The 26,205-nt window shown below is 42.8% G+C and overlaps 3 protein-coding genes across 3 annotated transcripts; 2 read left to right on the forward strand and 1 right to left on the reverse strand.

Moving 5' to 3' along the window:
- Positions 1–3,461: 3,461 nt before the first annotated feature.
- On the forward strand, positions 3,462–12,852 carry LOC139329278 (dnaJ homolog subfamily C member 11-like). Its single transcript, XM_070959482.1, has 16 exons — positions 3,462–3,587; positions 4,348–4,477; positions 4,669–4,742; positions 4,829–4,930; positions 5,148–5,276; positions 6,008–6,130; positions 6,310–6,383; positions 6,498–6,687; positions 6,843–6,928; positions 7,742–7,858; positions 7,961–8,116; positions 8,656–8,725; positions 8,925–8,982; positions 9,633–9,775; positions 10,336–10,465; positions 10,597–12,852. Exons 1-16 carry the CDS (start codon positions 3,462–3,464, stop codon positions 10,620–10,622), a joined length of 1,734 nt encoding a protein of 577 aa, XP_070815583.1. The 3' UTR covers positions 10,623–12,852.
- An 89-nt stretch (positions 12,853–12,941) lies between these two features.
- On the reverse strand, positions 12,942–19,483 carry phf13 (PHD finger protein 13). The gene is made up of 5 exons (XM_070959755.1): positions 19,046–19,483; positions 18,061–18,162; positions 15,895–16,074; positions 15,387–15,807; positions 12,942–15,298 (listed from the first exon to the last, which is right to left on the reverse strand). Exons 1-5 carry the CDS (start codon positions 19,088–19,090, stop codon positions 15,066–15,068), a joined length of 981 nt encoding a protein of 326 aa, XP_070815856.1. The 5' UTR covers positions 19,091–19,483; the 3' UTR covers positions 12,942–15,065.
- A 1,760-nt stretch (positions 19,484–21,243) lies between these two features.
- LOC139329093 (uncharacterized) lies at positions 21,244–25,780 on the forward strand. The gene is made up of 4 exons (XM_070959232.1): positions 21,244–21,518; positions 22,530–22,969; positions 23,340–23,386; positions 23,467–25,780. Exons 1-4 carry the CDS (start codon positions 21,341–21,343, stop codon positions 24,419–24,421), a joined length of 1,620 nt encoding a protein of 539 aa, XP_070815333.1. The 5' UTR covers positions 21,244–21,340; the 3' UTR covers positions 24,422–25,780.
- The last annotated feature ends 425 nt before the right edge of the window (positions 25,781–26,205 follow it).

The following is a 26,205-nucleotide window of genomic DNA, read 5'->3' on the forward strand; positions in this document are numbered from 1 at the left end:
GTGGTGGTGGTGGTGGTGGTGGGGACCACGCGCGTGCACAGAGAGGACAGCTCAAGGAGGGGGGCGGGGCCGAGAAGAAGGGGTGGTGGGGCGAGCCTGCCGCGTTCAGCGAAGCTATTGGACCAGACGGTGAAGATTGACAGCGGGGATCCGTGATGGTGACTCGCGGAATTCTCAATCCCTCCGTTTCTTCTGCTTGGCCCCGCCCCCTGCCGTACACGCGCACTCTTCCTCGCTCTCTCTCTCTCCTCTCACGTCACTGAACGACGTCTGTATTCGAGGACACCTTGACAGCCTCCCACAGCATCATCATCATGCTCATCATCGTCTTCTCTCTCTCTCTCTCTCTCTCTCTCTCTCTCTCTCTCTCTCTCTCTCACACACACACGCACACACACACACGCACACACACGCACACAACGTAGGCCTACATACACATATACCTTACAAACACACACATACAGACGCGCGCGCTTATTTCTTCAATACGCAAACCCAGTGGACTGCTGAGAAAATGCAATGCAAGGTCGCGCATCGCCATAAATAATGAATCCCTTTTGAATCTAAATGAAAAGAAGTGCCTTGAAAGAGACTTCTTAGATTTGGATTTTTAGGTGGGCTGGCGGGTGCTGTCATTCGCTGTGGTGCTGAAGCTCGCGGTGCTGAAAGGACAGCTCCGCACGCGCCTACACAGCTCTCACTATCTGCCTTCTTTGAGCCGTGTTATTGAATTGAAGTGATGACAGGTCAGGCGAAAACTTACAGGGTGAGATGAAAAACATGCCCCCCGTCTCCTCTTGTTGTTGCCTATTTGGGGTCTAGCGGGAAATCGTTGAGTCCTTGCAGTAATACCCCAAAGGGAATTTAAGTTTACAGCGAGCCTATCGCAATATTGTCAAGGATACGACCGCTTTATACCAGACTGCTCGTTCTAAATAGCGGAGCTTAACCGGGACCATTATGTTCTTGTTTCAAGCCCACTCTGTCACTCTGTGCCTCGGGGTAGAATATCGTTTTTGCCCCAAACACTTGTATTTGACAGAGACAATCCTCCTCGTAGACACGCTTCACGGAAATCTGAGGTTTTAAACGGTTCGTCTTCAGCTACGTATACTTAACGTAGCCGCTAAGCACAGGGACACACGCGCCTCTGGGCATGGACAACGTACAAGCAGGGTGACTGGAAATGAGGGACATGTACAAGATATGAAGCCCAAAAAAACAGCCGGATTTAATTTAAACCTTCCAATCCGCTTGTCCTTGTCCGATGGAGGGAATGATGCTGCATGCAAAAACGTGCAATGACACAATTGTCATTTTATATCAATGGCAAAGCTGCAGCTTACAATTAGTGCACAGCAGTGAACTTTTAAATGGAACCTGTAACACATATCAACAAAAACAACTTTTATTTTGAGATTTGGTATAGTTTTGTAAAATAAATATATTTATTTAAGCACTGCACTTCCTCTATACTGAGGTATGTCCACTTTCTGACAAATAATCATTAAAGAATGATCTGATAATAACACTGATATCTACAGCAAACATCCACTGCTGTGCCATTTTAGCTCTGAAGTTGATGTGGAGTCTTATTTATAACACAATCCTGTACTCCACTACTTTTATCTGACTATACTTAGTTGGTACTTGTCAGATTAAAGTTCTCACCTAAAACATGGGGTGAGCTTCTACAATAAAATGTATTCTTATAGATTAAGATACTATTTGTGTCTAAAATGAGCTCTACCATTCTACAACATTAAAATGTTTCTTATATCTTGATGCATCAGGAATGATATTCCATTGATGTGATATATGCAGCAGGTTTTCAGATCCTCTAAAGTACCAAAAATACTATTCTCCATTACAAAGTCCTGCATCCAAAATGTTACTTATTAATTATCACCGAAATGTACTGACAGCATCAAAAGTAAATATATCTGCTGCATCGTCCATGCTCCTGAATTTATTTTTGATGCATTGACATGTGAGCAGCATTTCAATGTTGTACAGCTGGTGGTGAGGAAGCTAATTTTAATGACCTTATGTTTGGTTGTTCAGCACACAGCAATGCTTACTTTTCTATGAATGTGTGTGTTTTGTATGTGAAATCTTAATCTGCTAAATAACCATAGTTGTTTAATAAATGCAATAGAGGAAACCATGCAATATTTCCTTCAGAAATACATCCAAGTAGAAGAAGTAGAAGAGCTTAAGTAAAATATTTAGTTACATTTCATTGCTTAACAACATGTCAACATGAAAACTTTTACTTTTGATTCATTTTGCTGATGATATTTGGGCTTTTACTTGTAAACAAATTGAGTATTGTGGTATTGTTACTGGCTGCACGGTGGTGCAGCAGGTAGTGCGCGTGCCTCACAGCAAGAAGGTTGCCGGTTCGATCCCTGGGTCAGGCGGGGCCTTTCTGTGTGAAGTTTGCATGTTCTTCCCGTGCATGCGTGGGTTCTCTCCGGGTACTCCGGCTTCCTCCCACAGACCAAAAACATGCTCATTAGGTTAACTGATGACTCTAAAATTGTCCGTAGGTGTGAGTGTGAGTGTGAATGGTTGTTTGTCCTTTCATGTGGCCCTGCAATCGGCTGGCGACCGGTTCAGGGTGTACCCCGCCTCTCGCCCATTGTAGCTGGGATAGGCTCCAGCCCCCCGCAACCCCGAAAGGGATAGGCGGTATAGATAATGGATGGATGGATGGATGGTATTGTTACTTATACTTAGGTAACAAAGCATCTTCCATCTCTACAACCACATGCAAACAGGGCAACTGCGCCAGGGCCCAGGCCCCCAATGCCCCCCCAAAAGCCCCTGATTCCCATTGTAGCAATTACTTTGTGGTGATTCAACTATTTGTAATTGTGCTAGTGAATATGAACTATTAAAGCACAATATGAACAGACATGATAAGAGCTTTTGGTGGTCCTGCTTTATTACCTGACCTTGAGGACCTGTCTAAAAGAGGGGCCCAGTATCAAAGTAGTTTTAAGGCTGTCATTAGTTGATCTGGGGACAGACAGTATATACCAAAGAGAGAGTATGAATTGACATTAAAACTTGGATTTTCATATAACATTCTTAATAATTACCTTATTGTACGTAAAAGTACTTCAGATAAGATAACGTAAAGTCTAATTAACAGCCATGTTAATGAATGTGGTTGTTCAGCCTATCAGCACTGAGAACTAGCGTTCGCCACGAGACGAGATAATAGCCTGCAGCTGTTCTCAGTGAGAAAGAAAACTAGAAGGACTGAAGTGTTTTTTGTTTTTTTTTACACACGGACAGATACAATACCTTCTGAAGAGAGGAAAAAAACGCTCCTCATAATTGTATTTCTCCTTGCATGAAGGCGTCACATCTCTTTCACGCTGAGCTCAAACACAACCAGCAGAGGGCGACAGTACAACTTCCGCTCCTCGACCAATCCTTCCTCCTGACCAATGAGCTTCCAGGGCACTGGATGGGTGGGCGGGACAGGACCAAACGCAAACATGGCGGCGTCCTTAGATGATGATTTTGAGTTTAATAATCAGGATTATTACTCTCTACTCAACGTCAGGAAAGAGGTACGTTTTTGTGTGTTTTACAGCGGCACCGAAGGGTGACTGACCTTTCGCCGTGACTATTGTGTAGATTTCCATGGGGGTACGTGGTCTGGAGTCGGTGCATCATCCTTCTGCTGAAAACGGTCTTCTTCATCAGCTCCATCATCCGTGGGGGTTGAGACCCGGTTGATGCTACAGGGGCATGAACAAGAAGGATATTGCTGCAACCACTTAACTTGAATGCAGGCAGTGTTTGTGCTCTGAAGAGGGTATTTGCATAATATGTTTGCATCGATGTGCACCTTCCCAAATCTCAGCTTTCATTTAAGTGGAGAGACTGAGAGGCCTGACCAAGACTTATAGTCAGGTAGCATAAGGTCGTTACTGACACCAGAGCCGAGCAGGATGATCATTCACACGCGCTTAATTTCTTGTCTGATGTCGGTGGCCTGCTTGCTGCTTTTCACTCTCTTTAGAAACAAGATGCGTTGATGCAGAGTGTATGAATGGAGCTGAAATAAGTCGAATAATCGATCGGACCATTAAGTGAATATTGATCTGCAATGTTTTCACAATCAGTTATTTTCAAGCAAAAATGAAACAACAAAGCAGGTTGTAGTCTCTCAAAAGTGAAGATTTCCTGCTTTGATGTGTCTGATAGTACCTTTAAACTGAACTAGCAATTTTAGCAAAGTTTAGCGACAAAAATCAGTCAGTAATGAAAATAGCTGTGAGTCGCAGCCCTGTTCAGGAGTGAGAGCTGTCCTCTCTCTGCTCACAGGCTACATTAGAGGAGCTCAAGGCGTCGTATCGGAGGCTGTGTATGCTCTACCATCCTGACAAACATCGAGACCCGGAGCTCAAAAGCCAGGCCGAGCAGCTTTTCAACCAGGTGCACCAGGCATATGAAGGTACGGACGCTTTCGGGTCTCCACCAACTGGAAATGAAGGCATTTTCATTTGAAAAAATAGATGAAATTAAACAGTGACAGTGGAAACAGGACCAGGGCATTAATACTGACCACACAAAACACATAAACTTCAAGATAAAAACTGAAAACATCTCCATAAGCTGAACTCTTACTTGCCTCTTTCCCCTCAGTGCTGAGCGATGCTCACTCCAGAGCCATCTATGACATCTTTGGGAAGAAAGGGCTGGAGGTGGAAGGCTGGGAGGTATTCACTCTGTCTAACATAACCTTATACATGCAGAATTAACATAATCTTCACAACCAATATCTTATGGCGATGGTGCTGTGTAGGTGGTGGAGAGGAAGAGAACTCCAGCAGAAATTCGAGAGGAGTATGAAAGGCTGCAGCGAGAACGAGAAGAGAGGAGACTGCAGCAAAGAACTAACCCCAAGGTTTTCTCACTCACATCTACAGCACATTGTTTAGTCAACTTTGCTACTTTCACACTATTTTCTGAGTGGGCCTCACTTTTATAGACATATTAAATGCATTGTGTAACATAACTCAGTTTTGACTGTGGATAGTTTCCATACTCATTTCATTATGTCCCTCACCCTTTCCGTTCTTTCTTAATTAGTCTGCCAATCTCTTCACTTCTTCATTATTCAGGGCACCATCAGCGTGGGTGTGGATGCAACGGACCTGTTTGACCGCTATGATGAGGACTTTGAGGAGATGCCAGGAGGAGGGTTTCCTCATATTGAAATCAACAAGATGCATATTTCCCAGTCCATAGAGGTGCAACAAAAACACACTTTTTTTTAAAATTAACTTTATTTGTAAAATGCCAGACACAGTCATAAAATACATACAATGAGTGTAATTTCTTTTCTTTTTTAAACATTCAGTGAACTTAAATGAACACCCCCCCACCCTTCCTCCCCATCCACCCTTCCCATCCACCCCCCCCAAAACCCATAGAAGTTTAATATGATTAAAATATATCACACACACTCAGTGTAAAAAAGAATCTATTAAAAAATAAAATAAAATAAATAAATCTATAAACATTTACCAAAATACACATATACCTACACAATAATGATTAAATTGAAATATAAAAATAAATTGCTAGTGCTGAACATTACAAGGTAGAAATCAATGGCTGCCTGCTCCTCAGTCATCAAAACAGATTTGTTGTGCTGGAGTGTCTTAGGAAGGATAGCTCCTGGGGGGCAGATATTTGCCGCTGGCACAGATGGGCAGTTTATGTATGGACATGCAGTGAGTTTTTACAAAGAAACTTCCCGAGCTGGTAGCTCCTCGAGATATTTAAGTAATGGTCTCCAATGAGGTCAGAAGACCTAAAACATCACGTAACCAGACTTTAATTGATGGTGGCTGCGGAGATTTCCATAAACAAAACACACTCTTGCTTAGCATTTACCCTCCACACAGCGCAGTACCAGGGCCAGGGTCACTGTGGTTTTCTCTGTTTTATCAGGCGCAACTTTCCTGTCTTTCCTCAGGCCCCCTTGACGAACTCTGACACAGCAGTGCTGTCTGGCTCACTCTCGACACACAACGGGAACGGAGGGGGCAACATAAACATGACCGTACGGAGAGTTACATCAGCCAAGGGCTGGGGAGAGGTAAGCACACACACATGCACACACACTCAGAGACAAACCACAATGTACGTGCAATATACAGTGTAAATCACAAATATAAAGTACAGCCTATGGAGTCATTCTTTGAAGAGGCTTTTTGAGTGTTAAATGTTCGGATGGGATGATACAGATTCTTTGTTTCTGTGCATTTGTCTCTGCAGGTGGAGTTTGGGGCAGGGGACATACTTGGACCTCTCATTGGGTTAAAGGTGTTTCGCAACGTAACTCCTCGGTGGTAAGGCCTGACTGTTTGATAAACGGGACGATGATACAAGCTGTATTAGCGTATGAACAGCCGTCTCCTCTCTTGCTCTGCCGTTCTTTTACGCTCTGTCATTCCTCTGTCCAGTTTCTTGACAGCACAGTGCGGTTTGCAGTTCTCTCCTCGAGGTTTGAGGCCAAGCTGTTCTCTGATGACAGCGCGCCACCTGGACCAGAACACCATGGGCTACCTGCAGTGGCGCTGGGGGCCCAACAGCGCCATGACCACCAGCCTGGTCCGAGACACGAAGAGCAGCCACTTTACTCTAGCTCTGCAGGTACACACACACAGACACACACACATGCATTTACACTGTAGGCACATACAGTGCATGGTTTGCACTGCAACTGAAATTTGACTTAACTCTTAGATTTGCTATTTTTTTTCACTGTATTTACTGTTTTACTTCTCTCCCAACTCCACCCCATCCAGCTGGGGGTGCCTCACTCCTATCTGATGATGAGCTACCAGTACAAGTTCCAGGATGAGGACCAGACTAAAGTTAAAGGCTCTGTCAAGTACGTCTGTCTGCTTATCCCGTCTCAAAGGACTTTTTCCTCTGTAAATCAACTGGTTTACCAGACAAAAAAAAATGGCTGAGAGCTGAAAGCACTGCCTCTCTGCCTGGTAACAGGTTATTCTTTAAGTGAAGGATTTAAAGGGGATTTTTAATTCTTGCTATTGGTTTTACATCACAAGCTTTTTTTCACTGACATTGTGAAAAAATGTCTCAGAATTACAAGAAAGCTATTTCTTTTTTATAATTCCTAGTTATGTCGAGATAAAAAAAAAAAAAGAACTGTTCTGTGATCATTAGTGAACAGAACATGAGAACTAATCAAACATCCTGTAGAAACCGTTTAACTATGTGACCTGCAAATCACCTATTTCATTAACTTTGGGCTGCACTTCAGATATTGTAAAAAAAAATCTGAACTTTTCTTTTTTCTATTTTAGTTCATAACAATAATTCATTTATAGAACACATTTTCAAGAAAGAAACCCAAAGTGCTTGTCACAGTCAGGAAAATAAAAGACAACGGCAGGACATAAGCAGCATTAAAAGAGCTGCAGGAGATCAAATGCAACTGCATACAATATACTAAAAAAATATAAAAAGACTTAAACTCATAATAAAAGAAAATCAGGGCTCAGGAGGCTGATTAGACTAGAAAAGTGCCATGTAAATGCAGTCTTTCTACCATTAGCCACTAGCCACACATATGTGATTGCAAAATGTTTGACTTTCCTGGCTGTATAATTTACTCGGCCCCGCTGTCGCTGCCTGACTCTCATGGTCTTTGTTCATCTTTGTGCTCCTCCCTTTGCAGGACAGGCTGGTTTGGCACCGTGGTGGAATATGGAGCAGAGAGGAAGATCAGCCGACACAGTGTCCTGTCAGCCACTGTCAGCATCGGGGTCCCGCAGGGAGTCACACTCAAGATCAAGTACTGACCAGCCCAAAATATGATGTCATTCCTCTGCGGGTCCTTACCTCCCTGCATAATTATCTGATGTCTATGTGTGTTTGTGCTGGTGTTTCCACGCAGGTTGGCGCGTGCCAGTCAAACGTACCTGTTTCCAGTCCACCTGACAGATCAGCTGCTGCCCAGTGCTGTCTTCTATGCCACTGTGGGGCCCCTGCTGGTCTATTTGGCCATCCACAGGCTGATCATCATCCCATACACACAAGCACAGAAAGAGCAGTCAGTTCACCTCCTGTCCTCATTAACTCAAGCAGCATCTCACTTTGTTACAGTCGTAGAAATCCATTGTCTATACCCGACTATCCCTTTCGGGGTTGCGGGGGGGCTGGAGCCAATCCCAGCTGTCAACGGGTGAGAGGTGGGGTACAACCTGAACCGGTCGCCAGCCGATCGCAGGGCAACATATACAGACAGACAACCATTCACACTCACTCTCACACCTAAGGACAATTTTAGAGTCACCAATTAACCTATTGAGCATGTTTTTGGTCTGTGGGAGGAAACCGGAGTGCCTGGAGAGAAAGTTGTAGAAATATTTAACATATTCTTTCTGCATGTATGAGGAATAGTTTGATTCGTCCGGTGGCTGAAGGCAGCTACACAGCCGGAGTTGGGCAGAAATGCAACGTTTTGGCTATGCTGTAGTGAATACTATCAGGGATTCTTTCACACTTATCATCATCATCACAGAGAGGCTGAGCAGTGAATCCCAGTGGGTGATTGTTGATGTCTGCTTTGTCTGTCTCTGTGCTTCTCAGAGAGCTGGAGCTGCAGAGGAAGAGCTCCGCCACAGACATCGCCAAGAAGAAGCAGGAGGCAGAGTCTGCCGTGAGTACTCGCACTCACATGCAGCCACACAGCGATCGGTTGTGTGCGGGGGATCATTGATCACTGTTTCTAGGTTCAGCTCTCCTCATCTCATCTGAAATCCTCTCTCCTATTCTATTTTGGTCTCTATCACCCCCCTCCTCCTCCTTCTCCTCCTCCTCCTCCTCCTCCTCGTCTTTCTCCCCCGGCTCCCCTGCAGGTTCTGCTGATGCAGGAGTCTGTGAGGAGAATCATAGAAGCGGAAGAATCCAAGATGGGTGAGGGAACACACACGGACACACACATACACACAGATGCTACGGCAGGGTGAGACACTGAGAAATTTTTTTTTTTAGATTACAGCCAGCAGTCAAAACTTGGTAAAAATCCAAGTGTGTAATTTAAACACACATCTCGTGGTTGCTGTTCACTTCGTAATATACTGTAGCTCCAGGAACTTGTTTTTCTAAGTCTGACTTCCATCATCCACTGCTGTGAAGCAAGTGATGATGAAGTAGCCTCATCTCCATGCTGCAGTGTTTACGTAAGTCTGTGCTCAGAACACCAGAGTGTACACTGGCATAAATTAAAACTATGATTTCAGTGTGCTAATGGATTTCCTGTTATATTTGTGGAGAGGGTGCATGCGATTATTTGAAGAGTCAAACTCTCCATGGGATGTGTTCACAGCATCTCCTGGATGCTCCGTCTAAGAAGCAGAGCTAGAAATAGCAAACTTAGGAGCAGCAAGTCTCACAATTGTCTGCTCCTCATGTCTGTCATGCATTAAGTGCCGCCGGTGCTCTGTCCATTTTTCCGTCTGCCTGTACGGCTCTGTGGTTTCAACTGAGCATCACCGTTCATATATCTGCACACACACACAGTTACATGAACGCACTTAACACTGACGCTGTATGTTACTGTCTAGGTCTGATCATCCTGAATGCCTGGTATGGAAAGTTTGTGTCAGACACGAGCCAGAAGCAGGACAAAGCAAAGGTCATCGACGTCACTGTGCCTCTGCAGTGCCTGGTCAAGGACTCCAAGCTCATCCTCACCGAGTCCTCTAAGGTGTGTGTGTTTACATGGCAAGGCGTCCATTTGATTATCTACAACCAGGCCGATCAGGTCATTATTCAGTCCTCTAACCTGCCATTCAATGTTTTAATACGTGTATATAGTTTTATATATCGGCAGCTGTGTGTTGAAATGTTGTTGCAAATGACAGTCGCTGTTTGTGAATGCTGCTCTTTACGCCTGCATACGCGTATGGGGGGCACATTACGACCCCTGCTGCTGACTGCTGTATACTCCTTGGTGTGTATCACTATAACACGATGTGAGTCTTTACTTCCTTAAATTTGACCAGCATGAACAGATGCACACTAGCGTAGTCTCCACACAGGACAGTGTTCAAATATACACACAAAGGAATAAATGGCAGTTGGAAGCAGAGCTCCTAGCATGGGACGCTGTTTGCCACAGCATTTAGAAACACCAACTGGAGATATAAAACAATATTAAGTAACAGTTTATTAACAATTGAATGGCAGAGAAAAGGAGACGGTTAATACAATCATACAATACATACGGTCTGTAAGCACGCATATGCATTGTTTCTCTGTGTACAGGCAGGACTGCCAGGCTTCTATGACCCCTGTGTAGGAGAGGAGAAGAGTCTTAAATTACTGTACCAGTTCAGAGGTGTCATGCACCAAGTCATCTCTGCAGACACTGATTCACTACGGATACCCAAGCAATGTTAGTATGCAGCCACTTTACCCAAGACCCAGTATTATTATAATGTAGCTGCACACTAATGGCAGCGAGGCTACAGCCCACAGTATATGCTTGCATCCATGTTGAAATGATATATTATTTTGTCTTTTCAGCTCACAGAATCGAGTCTGAGTCTTAGGAGCGCGCCGCGTTGGAGCACCAGAGGGCAAATACAGATCAAAACAGACTTTGTGTAAACAGAAGAACCCAAGAACAGAGGGGACACATCAGCAATAAGTCTGCTTCTCTCCTCTGGTCCTCTCCTGCCGTGGCATTAGTGAATCTGTCCAACGAGTTCCTCCACTCCTCCCTCTCCTGTGGGCCGTCTCCGAGGTTCAGCGGAATACAGGAGTCAGCTCAGAGCTTCAAAAAGGTGTCACGCCTTTGTGTCTCTAGTCTGCCACACCTGACAGGGCTGCTCAAACATCTGCCTGCCGTAGGAGAGCAGACATTGGCCCTGAACATAGTTTTAAATATGCACTACACAGAGGGACGATGGTCACCGCGGACGTGGTGAGCATTCCCATCAACGATGAGCTAAAAGTGATCCATTTAAAGATGTGTCTTGACATTAACATGTCGAGAGTATACAGACGAGCTGTAGTTTTACCCCATATCATTGTAGTCTTTGTCCTGCGTGTGTGTGTCACTGTAGGTTCCAATCTAATAATGTTATAACATTCATTTCACTGACTCGTGCAAATGTTTAGAGTAACTCCAGGACTGAGGGTTGATTGTGTGACTCGTGTTTTCGTTTACTTGTTCTCATCCTCATTTATTATGCCTTTTAGTGACATGGCTGCTGCTCGTGGGGGTGCCAGTCAACATGTGTAAACTGGTGCTCAAAACTTCTATCTGTGAGGGGATTGGGATGTGGAGGTCGGGGGAGGGATTGTACAGGGAGGGAAAGTGATAGAGATGCCCTTTGATGGTAGAGATCCAACCAGGGAGAGGCGGGCTCGGATTCTTCATACTGATTTTTTTAATATCTCAGGCTAGACTGCAATTTAAAGGCCGTAATTCCACTTAGATTTGATTTGTGTCGGCGCTTATCGATTATCTCTGTGCAGTCGCAGCCAAAACTGATTTTTTTTTACGCAGTGAAGGTTACAGTGCGGATTTCACCGATGTTCATCCAGCACAGAGCCCCAGTTCAGGGTTGGGATGCGACCAGTAGAGGGCGTAGGTCGACGCTTTCTCTCCTGAAGGTTGTGTTTGCTGCTGAGGCAGTCACTGTGACAGACAATAACTTACTGAAGCTGATCTGAGCCACACAGATGCCATTTGTGGCACATTTACACAGCAACATTTATTTGTTTTTGTTTCTTTATTTGCACACTAGTCCTGTGCCATATGTGTTAGTTTGATCTCTGTCCCTGCGTTTTAAATTTAAAAATATTTAAATGAATGAATCTGCTAATGCCTTGCCACCTCTTACACATGGTAATGTATAAGATGCTGAAACCATACTTGTAAGCCAGGGCTGTTATGTGATAATCCACACACTGAACTTACTCAGAGGTGAGGTAGACATGGGGAAAATCCTACGATGCACTTTCTCTTCAGATATAGATAGGTGTAATATCAAATGCACATTACATTAAATGCACACTACAATTGTGAACCCCTATTTATCCAGACTGTATTACCTATCCCAATCTGTTTATGTGTCAGTAGTTGTAAAGGTGGATCCACATTGTAACTATGAAGGGAAACAAAGCAAAAGAGTTAGTAATTTATATCTGTTATAGGCTATGAGGATACTCTGAAAACACTAGCAAACCCACAACTGTGGGATACAAATGGTATTTTATTGAATACAAAGGTGATATATTGCACAAAATGCACAGTATTTCAAGCAAATAAAAAGAAGCTAGTTGTCATCAAAGCAGTGCTGAAGCCTCTAAGAGAAGCTGCACACTTTTACTGAACTCCAGAGTTTGCATCTAACAAGTAGTGACAAGTCCTGTAGACTTAATATGGAGCCCTCCTTTGATTTTGGTTTTTGCCATGGCTGCAGGTGACATACAAAATCAGCAGATGAAAGCATTGAGACGGAGGAATGTCTCTCCAGTGAGATCCAGAGTGGTCTTGCGTTGGGGTCGCCATTACAGCAGCCATTTTGCACTGATTCTGTTGGTAGTTTGTCTTCTCTGTTTTGCTTTGAAAGTGTGCTGTGAAGAATTTTGACAGGTCAGCTGTTCACCTCTGCTCTAGTGCCACCATGAGGCCAGCAGAAAGACTGCTCCCTGCTGCTTCACTCCAGTCCACCATCCAAACAGACTCACGTTAGTATGTACATGTGCTGTGTGGCTGAGGAGCCTGTGTTCTCTGTCCTGTAAAGACGATAATAAATATGAACCAATCGGATTCTTGTTTGATTTCAGGAGCGCTCTAGATGGACCGGCCAGTTTAAGACACAATGCACTGCATTGTAAAAGACAAGAAGCAACAAGTTAAAATGGTAACTCTTTATTTACAATAGTTTACAATAGTTTCACAGAAACAGTTTGCACCACAGTACAGACAACGCTTTCTCAATAAGGGGGTAGGACAACCCAGGATCAAAGCAAACGAGCTGGATCACAAAGAGCATTGTTAACATGAATTACACTGATGTCTTTAAGACGTGGACTAAAATCAGAAATTTATGCCTGAAGGTGTCTTCAGGTTCTCTTCAAGACATGAATGTCCTGAGAAACAGCAAAGGATTTTAGGTCTTGAAATGTCTCAAAAAATCACAACCTGGGTGAATGCTGGGTACAAACCAGTTAACCAACATTGGTAAATACCAGAAGAGTGCAGAGATGAGCTTAACCACTTTAAACTCTTGGAAAGTCTTGTGTTCTTTACAAACCAGACATTCATTTTGTGTGTGTGTGTGTTAGTCGTTCCCTGGTCAAGTCATTGATTCTGCATTGTAAAACCTCATCCTGGACTAATATCCAAGGTTCTGAGTCAAAAATCTGTCACTCTACAGTATGGCTTTTATATAATCAGAAACGACAGCAGATGGCACATGAATAAGCTTAAATTCTTTCATCCAAATGCAAGTTTTAGAGAGAAAAAAGCTCTAAAAAAGTTTTTTTTTTCCATGAAACCCGTTGCATATGGATGCAAATGAATACTGCTGTGAAAAGGTTGGTGAGAGGTGACAAGAGACTGAGATCTGTTCTTCTGATCCGATCCTTCAGAGACAAAAAAAAAAAAAAAGAGAGGCCCTTTTTGAAGATTTCATTTCACCATCTTACAAAAGAACAAAAGTCATAGAGCTTAGTTGAGACAACTCGTAGCAGCACATGCATTGCCAACACCCTCACACAGCATTAACCATTCAAACAAACAGACACACTCACATGCATAATTTCAACTGGACTCTTGAGAGAATCTTTCTAACACTATTCCAGTTAAGATAGCTTTTATTCTGTTGATACTTAAACAGGACGGCCAAAGGAGTTCCCTTCTATAAATATACTTGTCTCTGAAACCTTTGTCATGAGCACAAAACAGCTGAAAACAAAAATGTGTACTTAAATAACAGTTTGGAAAATGAACGGTCATGAATGCAGCAAAGACACAGACCAGAGGCAACAGAAAACACCTTTAGTGAAAACGACTCGTGTCATCTGAATCTTGTCAGTTATCTGGCTTTTTTAGTTATTTATTATGAAAAAAAAAAAAAATCTCCTCAGAGACAACTCTGGTGAAATAAGAACACTGTTTAAATGTTTCTGAAAAGTGTGTGAAAGCTCCTTCTGTGGCCAAGAGACGTCATGTAGCCGAGGAGTAGCCGAGGCTGGAAGACAGTTTGTGAAGTAAAAGGAAGAGGAACGAGCGCTTGGTTCAGATGTACGGGCTTAAAGCCTCGATGATATCCATTCACAATGTCTTATAAAACAAAACAGATGAAGCTGATGCAGACTCTAGCCTCGTGTCCTAAATCTTTGTTCTACTGGGTTACACCTCAGCTTAATGCTATAGCACCACCTGAAGCAATTAACACAAGGCTAATGTTGTATTCTCATTTTAAACTGTTGATTGTGTAACATTAATAGAGGCATCTAACAGAAATCAAATCCAGTTTAACCAGAGAGACATACCTGTCCCTGTGACAGGAGGGTCAGATGGATGTTTTTTAAAAAAGTGAGAAAAGTGCAAACTGTCTTTCCCACAAATCCCAGCATGCACCATAGTGGGTGGCAGTTGTGAGGGTATTCTCTTAATATGGCAGTTCAAATGTTTCCAGTGTTCACGAGACACCAAGTCCCAACAGTAGCGGTTTGCTGCTATGCTAATGTCATCTACAGACAGACATCCATTCAGTGATTGCCTTACGCACAGAGTCTGTAGGGAAGCAGAAACAAACCTTAGTAACTCTAAAATAGCACTCAGACTGTTTTCAAATGGGATAAGGGCTTGGGATAGGTCCACCACAGTGTTTATAGAAAATGTGGATTCTTGGCTGACCACGAAGGACACATACTGAAGGGTGCTAGACCTGATATTTGAGGAAGGGTCAGTCCGGCAGGTGGAGGGGAAGCAGAAGCAGAAGGGGGTCAGAGTTCAGGGCTCGGCCTGGGGGTCAGTCCAGCAGATGTTTGCTGGGGGCTACGCGTGAGCGGTGGGAGCGGCGGGTGTCTGGGGTTCCATGTGTCTCTCGGCAGCTCTGGCACACATATGTCTCTGGCACGTGGCTCTTGCGGATCTTGGCGCATGACAGGTGGATCCAGGTGTGACACTTGTTACACTCGATCATGGCCCGGCCTGCGAAAGGCTTCATGCAGAAACATGTCACCAGGTCCCACGAGTCGTCGTCTGACGGGACAGAGCAGACGCAGAGTTAAGCTTGGTCACTTTGTCAAACTTGTAGCTGTGAAACAAACACCAGTACAAAAAACCTTACCTGAGTCTACCATGATGTCCTCATCCTCTCCTGATCCATCTTCGTCTCTGAACACCACCTGTTTCCCCTGGCGGAACACCGTTCGGTTTCCCGAGAAGCCCTCCACCTTCTGTACCTTTACCACCCCTTCTTCAAGATCTTGACCATCCCAGCGCCGACGCTCCTCCTTGGGCTCCTCCTTGCAGGGGGCTGGGCTAGGCAGACGCTGGGGGTGGAGGGGAATGCTGATATCTTCTTCAGGCTCTTCTTTGATCGTTCGGCCACCAAAGGAGTCAGGGTACGGTAGCTCTGGAACTGGCGAGTGGGCCTGCTGAACCCCGCTCTCGTCCCCAGCCGAATGCTCCCTCTCCTTTCGCCTTTTCTTCTTCTTCTGCTTGTCAGCTTTCCTGCGATCATCCGGGTGCAGGGTGTTGATTGTGTGCTGCAGAGGAGAAAAAAGGGGCATGTGTGTCAAAAGGGATGAAGGTGAACATATAAAGCCTGATGATGCAACATCAATTCAACTCACATCTTTCTTGGGGTGACTGGACAGTGGGGCTCCTGGCTGTGGACGTTTCCTGCTCCTGTCCTGTGTGACCTTGGAAGGGCGTTGAGGGCAGGAGGTTGGGGGTCCGGGGGTCCAACCATCGCTGTCAGCTGTGCTGCCTGTACTGTTGGGGGGGCTGGAACTGCTGCGCAGTGGAGAGTCCTGTAACAATAAAAGGAGAAGTATGGAGCAGGAGATAAAAATGTGTGCCAATTCTTGACAAACATTCATCCACTCAACAATAGGATGAATGTAATATGCCTGATCACCTATCAATACATTGGCATTGTACCAAGGAACGCAAGACATACGGTACTAGTTTAGAGGTCTGTGTGCAGCTTCAGACCATTTGGCTGTCAGGATAGGCTATTTCTACATTTATTTATATTCTAATTTTCATTCAGACCTCTATGAGCTCTCATTCTCACATGAAAAATATTCGCATTAGCAAGGAGACCCGGTGCACGAAACACATCAGCAAGTATCAACAAATGACATGAGAGCATTGCACCATGTGGCAAAATCCACAAAGACAAAAGGTGGAAATGAAAAAAAAATGCAGCACATGTTAGAAAGAAACAGGGGAAAGAAATGCCTTCGAAGGAACAACCACAACTTGAATAAAATGAGTCAGGATCTAGAAGTCTCTGCTGCTAATAGTGAGGAAGAGGAAGTAAATTTGTCACTTCACATCACTTCTTACAAAAGAAATTGGACTCATACTGAAAAAAGGGTGTTGTCTGTTTTTGGTTTCAAAGAAAGTGTTGACTGTCAGGAGGAGCTTGAAGCTATGGAGGCCATGAAGACTTTACCAGGATATCACTGCCCCCAAGAAGCTCTTACCTGTTGGAGTTTGCTGCATGTGCAAGCCATTTGTTACAGTCGCAGCTGAAATCTTACCATGTGAATAGTAAGAAAAGGCCATAGTCAGCTCTTAACAGAGGGCGTGCTTAAACTAAAATAAACACTTGGAGCCAGAGAAACTAGAGAGACAAAAGAATCTGTTGAAGATAATCTCATTGTCTGGCTATCTCCCTCCCTGTCCCCAAACAGAAGACGCAAATCAATGAGCAGAAGAAAGCTCAGCGTCTCATGTCCAATGCTGAGTGAACACAATTCAAGATTGAAAAAAGATGTGATTTACTTATTAGACTACAGGGGTTCTCAAAGTGCTGCCCGCGGGCCACTGGCAGCCCTAAGAAACATTTTGTGCATCCCCCAAACATGACATGAAATGCGAGCAATATATTTTAATAATTCCATTTCAATATTTTCACCTTCTATAGCCCGCATACAATACACTACTTAGGGGTACTGCGTTAAACTTTGTCTCCTGGAGTGTTTGTCAGGTTTGGAATGAAAACTGGCAACCAGTGGCACCTCGTGAGTGTCTGCAGGGATTATGTTCTGTCATCTGTGCTGGTGCTGTATTTCGGTGGATGACTCTGTACTTTAATGCGAAAGAGAGAAGCCACCATGGGAAAACCGCTGTATAGCTCAGAAGAAAAGGAGGTTTCAGGAAAAATGGACTGACTCTTACTTCATCGGACCTCAGGGGACTGATATAGTGATCTGCCTTATCTGCAAACAGGTGAATTCAGGGCTTAATGTTAAACAAGATTATGAGATTGGTCGCAAATCTTAAAGCAAGTTCATGGGTTTTCCCGTGCAGTCTTTTTATGCTGACTCCCTAAATTAGGGACGATTTATCATCCAAACTTTGAGTGTGTTAGATAGTATGCACACAGACAAATACCAGCACAAAGTGTAAACCATTCGATGCGAATCTCAAGAGTTTGCAGATTTTTTTTTTTTTTTTCTCGCATCCATGTAGTCAGTGAATATCTGCTTCAGACATACACTGGCTTTTAAATCCATCCAATGATTTTCTCAGGCTGCACAGATTTTCTGTAAATGTTTTATCTTCATTACTTAACCACAAAAAAATTATTTCACTGAGCATAGTGTGGGTACTAAGTTCTTTTTTCTTCTTTGGTGAATTTTAGAATTATGTTATCCACTGTGTATGCATATTAATTTGATTTCATCAACATTTAATTCATATTTAAACCCTGGCCAGTCCAGCGCATCAACACAGGTGCTCAAGTAAAGATGTGTTTTCAGGCACTGCCCGCCTCATTTACTCACCTCTTGGGGATATGGGATGTAACCAGCGTAGGCCAAGACAAAAGTGCAAAACTTGTTAAAATCCTCTACTGTCCTCCTCCTCCTGTATGGCGGACTGAACCCCTGAAACAGTCAGGCCATCGAAACGTTAGATGTATCAATCATACACGTCCGGGCATGGCGTTTACATTAGCGTAAGCTGATCGACACACAACCATGACGTTACTCTGCAAACTGCAACTGAGAGTCTGCTCGATGCGAAACAAAACGGGACGACATTAAAATTAACATGTTGACAAACACATGCTGAGGGTTGATTAATCGTATGGACACATTCCTCTTTGGACTCATCAGCGAGCCTCCCTACCAACCCCCACCGACTAACACAACGGAAAAGGACAGCTAATGGTAGCTAGGTCTGCTAGCAATAGACAGCAAATAAGTAACTAAGGTTAGGTTAATGCTAAAAAGCTAGCTACAAGCTAGTGTCGATGGAGTTTAACCGGGTTAACATAACTATGAAGCCAAAACTGAAATTGACTGAAAGACTACCAAAGAGTCACAGAGTCATAAAAGCATCAAGTGTTAACAGGTAATAAAAACAGATTGCGTGAGTGTGACACTTAACATAGTTAGCCATGGTTTACATTAGCATACTCGGCAATGATGGAATGTTTTCTTTCCGATGAAATGTTATGCTAGCTGTAACGACACAGGTACCACCCGAAGTAACGGCAATGACTCATTCTCATACACAAAGTGAAGTTTTTGTAATGAAAGCTGACAGTCTGAACCAAGACTGTCTGGATGCTTTGCGTGTGTAACTTCTCATTCCTACACCAGAACGGTAGCTAACGTTATGTCAACATTAGCAAAGTAAGCTAACGCTACCCACTCGCCAGCTGCTACATCGTGTGCTGACAACCTCGAACAAGTTGACGTTTGCTAACGCTGTTAGCCTTGGCTGCAAACTACTCACTGTAGAACAGTTGCATAAAACACTTACCTCCGACTGAAAAGCATGGGATGTCGATGGGTTTATGTCACCCATCCTTACTAAGTATCCGACCACCTGGCGTTTTGTTGATACCTTGACAGGCTCGAGCAACGGGCTGCCCGATGCGACCGTAAACACTGAGATTACCTTGCTTTTCCTTACTCGATACCTAACGTTATAGCTAACGCCAACGTTACTTATGCTAAAACTCGAAGCAACAGTGTTCACTCAGTTTGCCATCAGCAACGACAACGTTACTTGAACTCCTGCTCCAAACAGAATAACTAGTCAATCGGCTCAAAGTTGTAAGACGTCCCTCCCGTGAGCAGACAACGTTTTCCCACTGGGGTATGTCCGGTAAGCGGTCTTCGTTTGCTCCAGTTTACTGTCTGCTGGGGGAGCGGTTCACTTGACTGTCACCAGCTGCCTGCCCCTTCGTCTTCTTCTTCATCTTCTTCGGAGCTATGGCAGCTAGTGAGTGAAATGTCACATCATCGCCCTCTTTTGGTGAGTAATCATTGTTGTTGTTTAAATATTTAAATACCCCCCCTCTGGACATAGTTTAAGACGTATAAAAACATTTGTAACCACTGGACACAATGTCTCCTTCTCACTCCTACACTGAAAAGTTATTTCTCGCTGGATGTGCCTTGGAGAGTCAGACAAACTTCCTTCTTTGGCGGATAAATGTGAAAACGGCCTTTTGGTGTCAAACTCTGCACACACATAGTTCTGTGCAGTTTGGGTCAAACATCCAAGTAAAGCAATAATGAGAAAAAAATCCTTTCTGAGTGTAGGAGGACTATTAAAATACACCCTGTCAGTCATCTCGCAAACTTTCTTGGCAAAATATCACATTTTATTTGTTTACAGTTGGAAGTATCTCATGATACCATTAATGAGAGCTGGATTTTTTCCCTGCCTCAAAGCACCTTCTCCCCAAAGGCCCCTGGTTCACTGTATTTTAGGGTATTTTTTAGAACCCAAACAACCACATCACAAGATCAACTGAAACGATACTGCCTTTTTCTTTATGACCAGATCTGAGGTCCCATTTCATTGAGGGGCCCTTTATCTATCAAAATCTGTTTTTATAGTGCATAGACCTAAATAGGGTTGTCTTTGTGTAAAGAAAACAGAATAGAGGAAGGGGGAGGAGGGGCCAATGGAGGGCAGACAGTTCAGTTTTGTCCAAGCATATCGTCAGCCTTGATGAAATTATTCCTTTTGGTCTCTGTATACACATTCATGTCAACACAATTCCTTTTTTTGTAGCTTCTTTTTAAAATTTCTTTTTTCACCAATTCATCCCATTTTACTCTCACAGCAGGTGGTATCCATAAAAACAGATAACACCCAGTACAGACCTTTGAAATTCTATATAAGATGTAAAGTATTATTCACAGGATAGTGACACTGCATACAGCCACTTTAAAAGACCTTTTGTCTTCAATCTACTGTAATACCAACATAATTAGACATAAAACACATTCTTCGTATAAAAGAACAAGCTGTCTGTAATTCTGTTCGCAATGTGAACAGCTATTGACAAATGCAACTCTCAACTTTCTTACTGATACTCTTTAATGCAGCTGTAAAATAAATATGGTAATGAATCTCTCTCCCTGCGTTTCTTCATAATATTTGAAAATAACATTGATGGTAGTTTAACATTATTTTTTAAACTTGTGATTGAATAAGTTACCATAAAAATGCACAGGCAAATAGAGAGAAAAAATATATATATATTAATTTTCAATAAACCTCAAATCCCAAATACTATCTATGAGAGCAACTAAAAACACAAATTTTCAAAAATAGTTTGATGATTAATTTTGTCTTTAAACCCTGCATTGATTTTTTTTTTTTTAAATCCATACATTTATTTTATTTCAATCCTTATTCTCATTGTTACATGTTTTATTAAATTATCGATGTAATAGACCTCTGTATCATTATATATTACCTGTACTAGAATATGATGGATAAAATTAGACTACATAAAGAAATCATGGAAGCTTTCTATCGAACTGACTCTCTACCATAGCTGGTCCAAATCTACTTAGTTAGTTAATACTCTTGAAGAGGGCGCTAATATGGCAAGTTGAATATCCACTGCCCAAATGCCAAAGCAGGATTTTCCCGACGGAAGTGCCCTTTTCGCCTTCCGGTCGCTTCTCTGCCATCAATGTTACTTCCTGGTTTTTGAGGTTGTGCGCGCGCTGCAGCTCGCAGTAGTGGAGGCGAAGCCGAAATCAAAATATTTTGATGTAACATTAGTTTCAAGTGACATTAAAGTTCAGGATGTCCAACAGCAGGCACCAGCATTTTCGGAGCTTTCTAACTGAGCGCTTTACCGCCGTCGCTGTGGAGGTTTTTGAAGAGGTTGAAACTATTGTGGAGGCATATTACGAGGAAAACAGACGTCTGCGGAACATACTTCACATGGTGCTCAGCCCCGAGATAAAGTTACCGAGGATAGGTTTGTCACTTTGGTTTCATTCTTTAAGTCTCGGCGGACACATTTTCACGTTAGCCGCTACGACTGAACTTGAGTCGCTGAATCTTAGCAAAGTTCATGTGTCTCTGCATTGACTTTAACATGAGCTAGCTAGCTAATCCAGTCTAGCTAATGCAGGGCTGGATGTCACTGTGAGGGAGCTTGTTGTGGTTAAAGGGAATTTCAGAGAGAAGTGATGTCGAGCTCAGCACTTTCATGCTACTTAATAATTCTAACTGTAGAAGTACTTTGGAAGTGAAACATGCAGGACCAGATTAGGGCTGCAACTAATGATGATTTTTATGATCAACTCTTCTGTGGATTATTATCTAGATTAATGGATTATTCATTTAGTCCATGAAATGTAAGAAAATGTTAAAATCAGTACTGTCAGTATTTCCCAAAGCCCAAGATAATGTCCTCAATGTCTTGTTTTGTCCACAACCTAAAGATATTCAGTTTACTGTCAAAGATCAGTGAAGGAACCAGAAAATACTGGTTAGATGGAATCAGAATTTTCAAAGCGATTAATCAATGCGATTTATGTAATAGATAGCATCTAATTGAGTAATTGTTGCAGCTGTGGACCAGATAATATGCACATATATGCTAGAAAAACAAAAGAAACAAGATAAAAGCGTTGAACATCTAGAATGTACGAGTGTAATGAAAGAATTGCTAAAAATGGTAAAAAGTGCACGCAGCATAGTTAAAAACAAAATGGATGTATACTCCATTATCAGGAGAAAACGTATGTTTCACTCCACTGCATTTATTTTACAGCTGCAAGTACTAGTTGGTGATGATGATGATAATCCATCAATGCAATTTATATGTCCCTCTGAAAGTTTTGTCGGCATAGTGAGTATTCTTAGCCTGCCTTTTACGTTGTGTAAGTTACAAAAGGAATTACAGCTGTAATGGGTCCGAACTATAGACTGTTTGTACTCAGAGTGAAGCAAGAGATGTTCAGTTTTTTTTTGCCCTTGATAGATGTCAGTCAGTACACTGCAGCACCCACAGATGTCAGCGAGTCCCCTGATCTGAACACCCAAATGGACCAGCAAATATCTGAGCCGGTGCCCAAGACGCCTAAAGAAGAGCAAATTGAATATGACATAAGTTGGGGACCAGAAGAACAACAAGAGCTGGAGGACGCTGATAACTATGTCACTCCAGATAGTGTGAAAAGTGACCCAGAAGAATACGACTCAAACATGCCCTGCATCACTGACTCATACCACATTAAAGAGGAGGACGGGAGTCAGGACTCTTCAACCACTCTCTCCACATATGAGGCACATAATGAACTCGAGGACTGGTCCTCGTCCAACTCAGAAGCCTTCGCAGATTTACAGCAGCTACTCCGGAGGAGAGAAAGCACAAGTGGAAGTCAGGAACCTCAAAAAGAAAATAAAACATCACCAAAAAAGGTAAGCTTGTTTCAGTGCCCTCAAAGTCCAGAGATCAAAAAGAGCAGCTGACAGCTGCGATTACAGACGATGGTAAAGGGTAAATTATTTAGGATCACTTTTTCAGTGTTTAGTTTCAGAATTGCCTCCAGAGGTCACTCTGACACCACAAAGCTAAATCACTCTTTGACTGAAATTCAGCAAATTTGTGAAATTTGCATAAGCAGTTCTCAAAGCAAGAAATCCAGATTTGCCTCTTCTGGCTCACTTGAGCTTGACATTTGCTTAAATATAACTTGAGGTTATCTTGATCAAATGAGACACAAACTGGTTTGTTTTTCACATGAAACAATGACTTTTTTTCTTGGGTGGAACTCTTGCTCCAAAATAGAAGAAGTTAAAGTGCTCCCTGCAGAGAACCATGGTGGAATTGCCGAGGTAAGAGTGTGAATGACTGCTTTTTTTTTAGCTCCACCTGTTTGCTTACATTGCTAATGATATTAACCTGTTTCATACAGGATGACACCCTACAAACCTTTCATTGCTGCTCCAGCTGACTGCCAGTCTTTTTTGGCAAGGCTCAATGAAGCCTTCAAGGATGATGATGAGAAGCCTCTGATCACCAAAATGGGCCTCACAGCAGAGGTGGACTTGGTGGACTGTGCTTTTGGCAGAGTGCCCAGAGGTTGCCCCCTGTCATACCAGTTCCCTGTGCCATCAAGTCAGGATTACACGCCTCATGTCGATGCTCCTTCTCGACCGCAGCTTCCCCTGCCTTACCACACAGAGACAAGATCAGATTTCTGTCCCCTTAGTGCCAAGGAGCAGGAGCAGCTGAATGTCATGCAGATCACCTGGAAGGAAGCGGACTCTCTGGAGTACTCCACACGTGGACGCCAGGACTTAGTACTGGACCTGCAGAAGCTGCGGTTGACCAGCTGTTTCAGGAAGATCTGCAAATTTAAACCAGGACAGAGCCAGGTGGAACACCTGATATTTAAGATACAGAAAGGACTCCCCAGGTGTGAGTCGGCAGAGATAGACATGGAAACAAAGACTGAAGCACTTCGGGTATATTGTAAGAATCTGTGCGTCAACTGGTACCCCTGCGGTTTCATTGTCCATCCCATTGTTCCGTGGCTAGGAGTGATGCCTGACGGGTTGGTGTACGACCCCAACGAGGAGCCCAGTTTTGGGCTGGTGTTCGTCAAATGCGTCCAGTTCCAGAGCTTCATTGACTGCGGGTTCCTGGTCTGCCAGGAGGGAGTCTTACAACTGAAGAAGACCCACTCATACTATTGGCACATCCAAGCAGAGATGATGGTAGCTGGCACTTCGTGGTGTGATCTGTTGGTGTTCTCCAAAGAAGACATACTGGTTCAACGCTTGTACCGAGACAAGGCTCTCATGAAAATCATGAGGAAGAAGCTGGATTATTTCTTTTTCCATTACTTCCTGCCAAGTCTAGTTTAAAATAACTTTACATGTGGAGTGCTTGCGGCACCCTCACGCTACACACTACATGCTGTTCCCCTCAGGTGGATGGATGTGAGTTTTAACAGACGGTTAACGACTGATTTTTTTTGACCAAAAATGTTCAACTGACATGATCAAATATGTAATCTGTCACGAGTTTCATTCAGTGTTGTTATGAGGAAGTTTGTGGTCATTTATTCTGTTTCCTGGAGATTCCACTCAGTACGACGAGGCGCATCTGGTGGAACTGCAAGTATTGTTTAGAACGCCTGGAATTTAGGGGTTAGATTTATATCATTCAAGTATGTTTTCATTGAATGTGCATTTGGTTTTAATCTTTATTATTTTTTATACTTTGAAACGACTGTTGGAGGCAGCCACATCCTGTATGCTATTCAAAGTTGAATTTCAGTTTACATTTGCCATGTTTAGCTGTTTAGTCGAACTGTTTTCCAAATTCCATATTTCCAAAACTGAAAAGATTATTTTAGTCATTGATTCATCTATTGATCATTTACTTGATTATTCATATGATCATTTAGTCAGAATTGTCAGCACGTGTAGCTCACATCAGTTATGTCTGATGGTATTCAGTTAACTATGATCCAAGACTCAGAAAACCAGCAATTTCTACACATTTGAGAAGGTGAAGGGAAAAAAATCCATTAATGACTGATCAATTACTAAAATGATTGCTGATTAACTGTCTGTATATTGTTGAATTGTTTCAGTTTGCAGTGTCTTACATTATAATGATCAAGGTTTTAACCACAGTATGCCTAAATATTTGAAGTATCACAGGTTCATATGTTTGCACAAATGGGAACTTTGCTACCAAAGCACAACGCATCATGTCTTTTAACAGAAGGTTTGAATGTTCAAACATATATTTTTTACGTCAGCTGACATTTCTTTCAACGCTGAATCATTGCAACAGAAATCGCATTCAGCTTCTTTACCTCCCACAACTTCCACTGTTCATACACAACGTTCTCCCACTGCTGTCAGTGCTGACGCTTCACCTCCACTCAGCGTTTACACTTCAGCTGAAATGTCAACTTTTTAACCTCTTGCGGTATTTGTATTTTGACTTTAACTGTTTATTTTAGAAAATTTAATTATGGAACATGTTGTTTTTCGGAAATCTAGCCTTTTCTATTTTTTTTTTTTGTCACTCTTGTGCTTCCTGTTTCTGATGTTCGGACAAGATTTTAGTCACTGTAAGCTCGTGGATAAGAAGCACCGCAGTTTGTGCGTTTCAATTGAGTACCAGAACAGAAAATCCTGTGATAATGTGACTGTGAAATGTCATGATCGAAAGTTTGAATATTCAAAAATAAAAATCCTCTCTAACACATTAAGCCTGTTTTTTGAATAATCTCTTAGTCTCCAGTCTTAACCCTGATGTGTTGTTTGAAGTCCTGTGGGGCCATTTTATCTGCACAAAAACAAATGAAATTAGCATGAAAGCTTGTCACTTGAATAAATTGTCTAAGTTCTTATGTTTGGCGTACCTATTGAAGATTTTCATGTACAGAAGGTGAAGCATTACTTCTGGGTGGTGTCTCAGAGCCTGAGTGGATTTTCATAATCTTGATGTGTCTGTTTACACAGCAACGCACCTACATCCCAGATAATGGGATGTGGAGCACTGCACATTTCCATGTCTACAAATGAGTTACTGGCCACAAAAAGAAAAAAAAAAAAAAAATCTAAATATATGTACCACATATACTTTAGAGCTGAAATTATTATTGTCATCATCAATTCATTGGAGGGCT

Source organism: Chaetodon trifascialis, chromosome 3, assembly GCF_039877785.1.
Source record: "Chaetodon trifascialis isolate fChaTrf1 chromosome 3, fChaTrf1.hap1, whole genome shotgun sequence".
Taxonomy (NCBI): Eukaryota; Metazoa; Chordata; class Actinopteri; order Chaetodontiformes; family Chaetodontidae; genus Chaetodon; species Chaetodon trifascialis.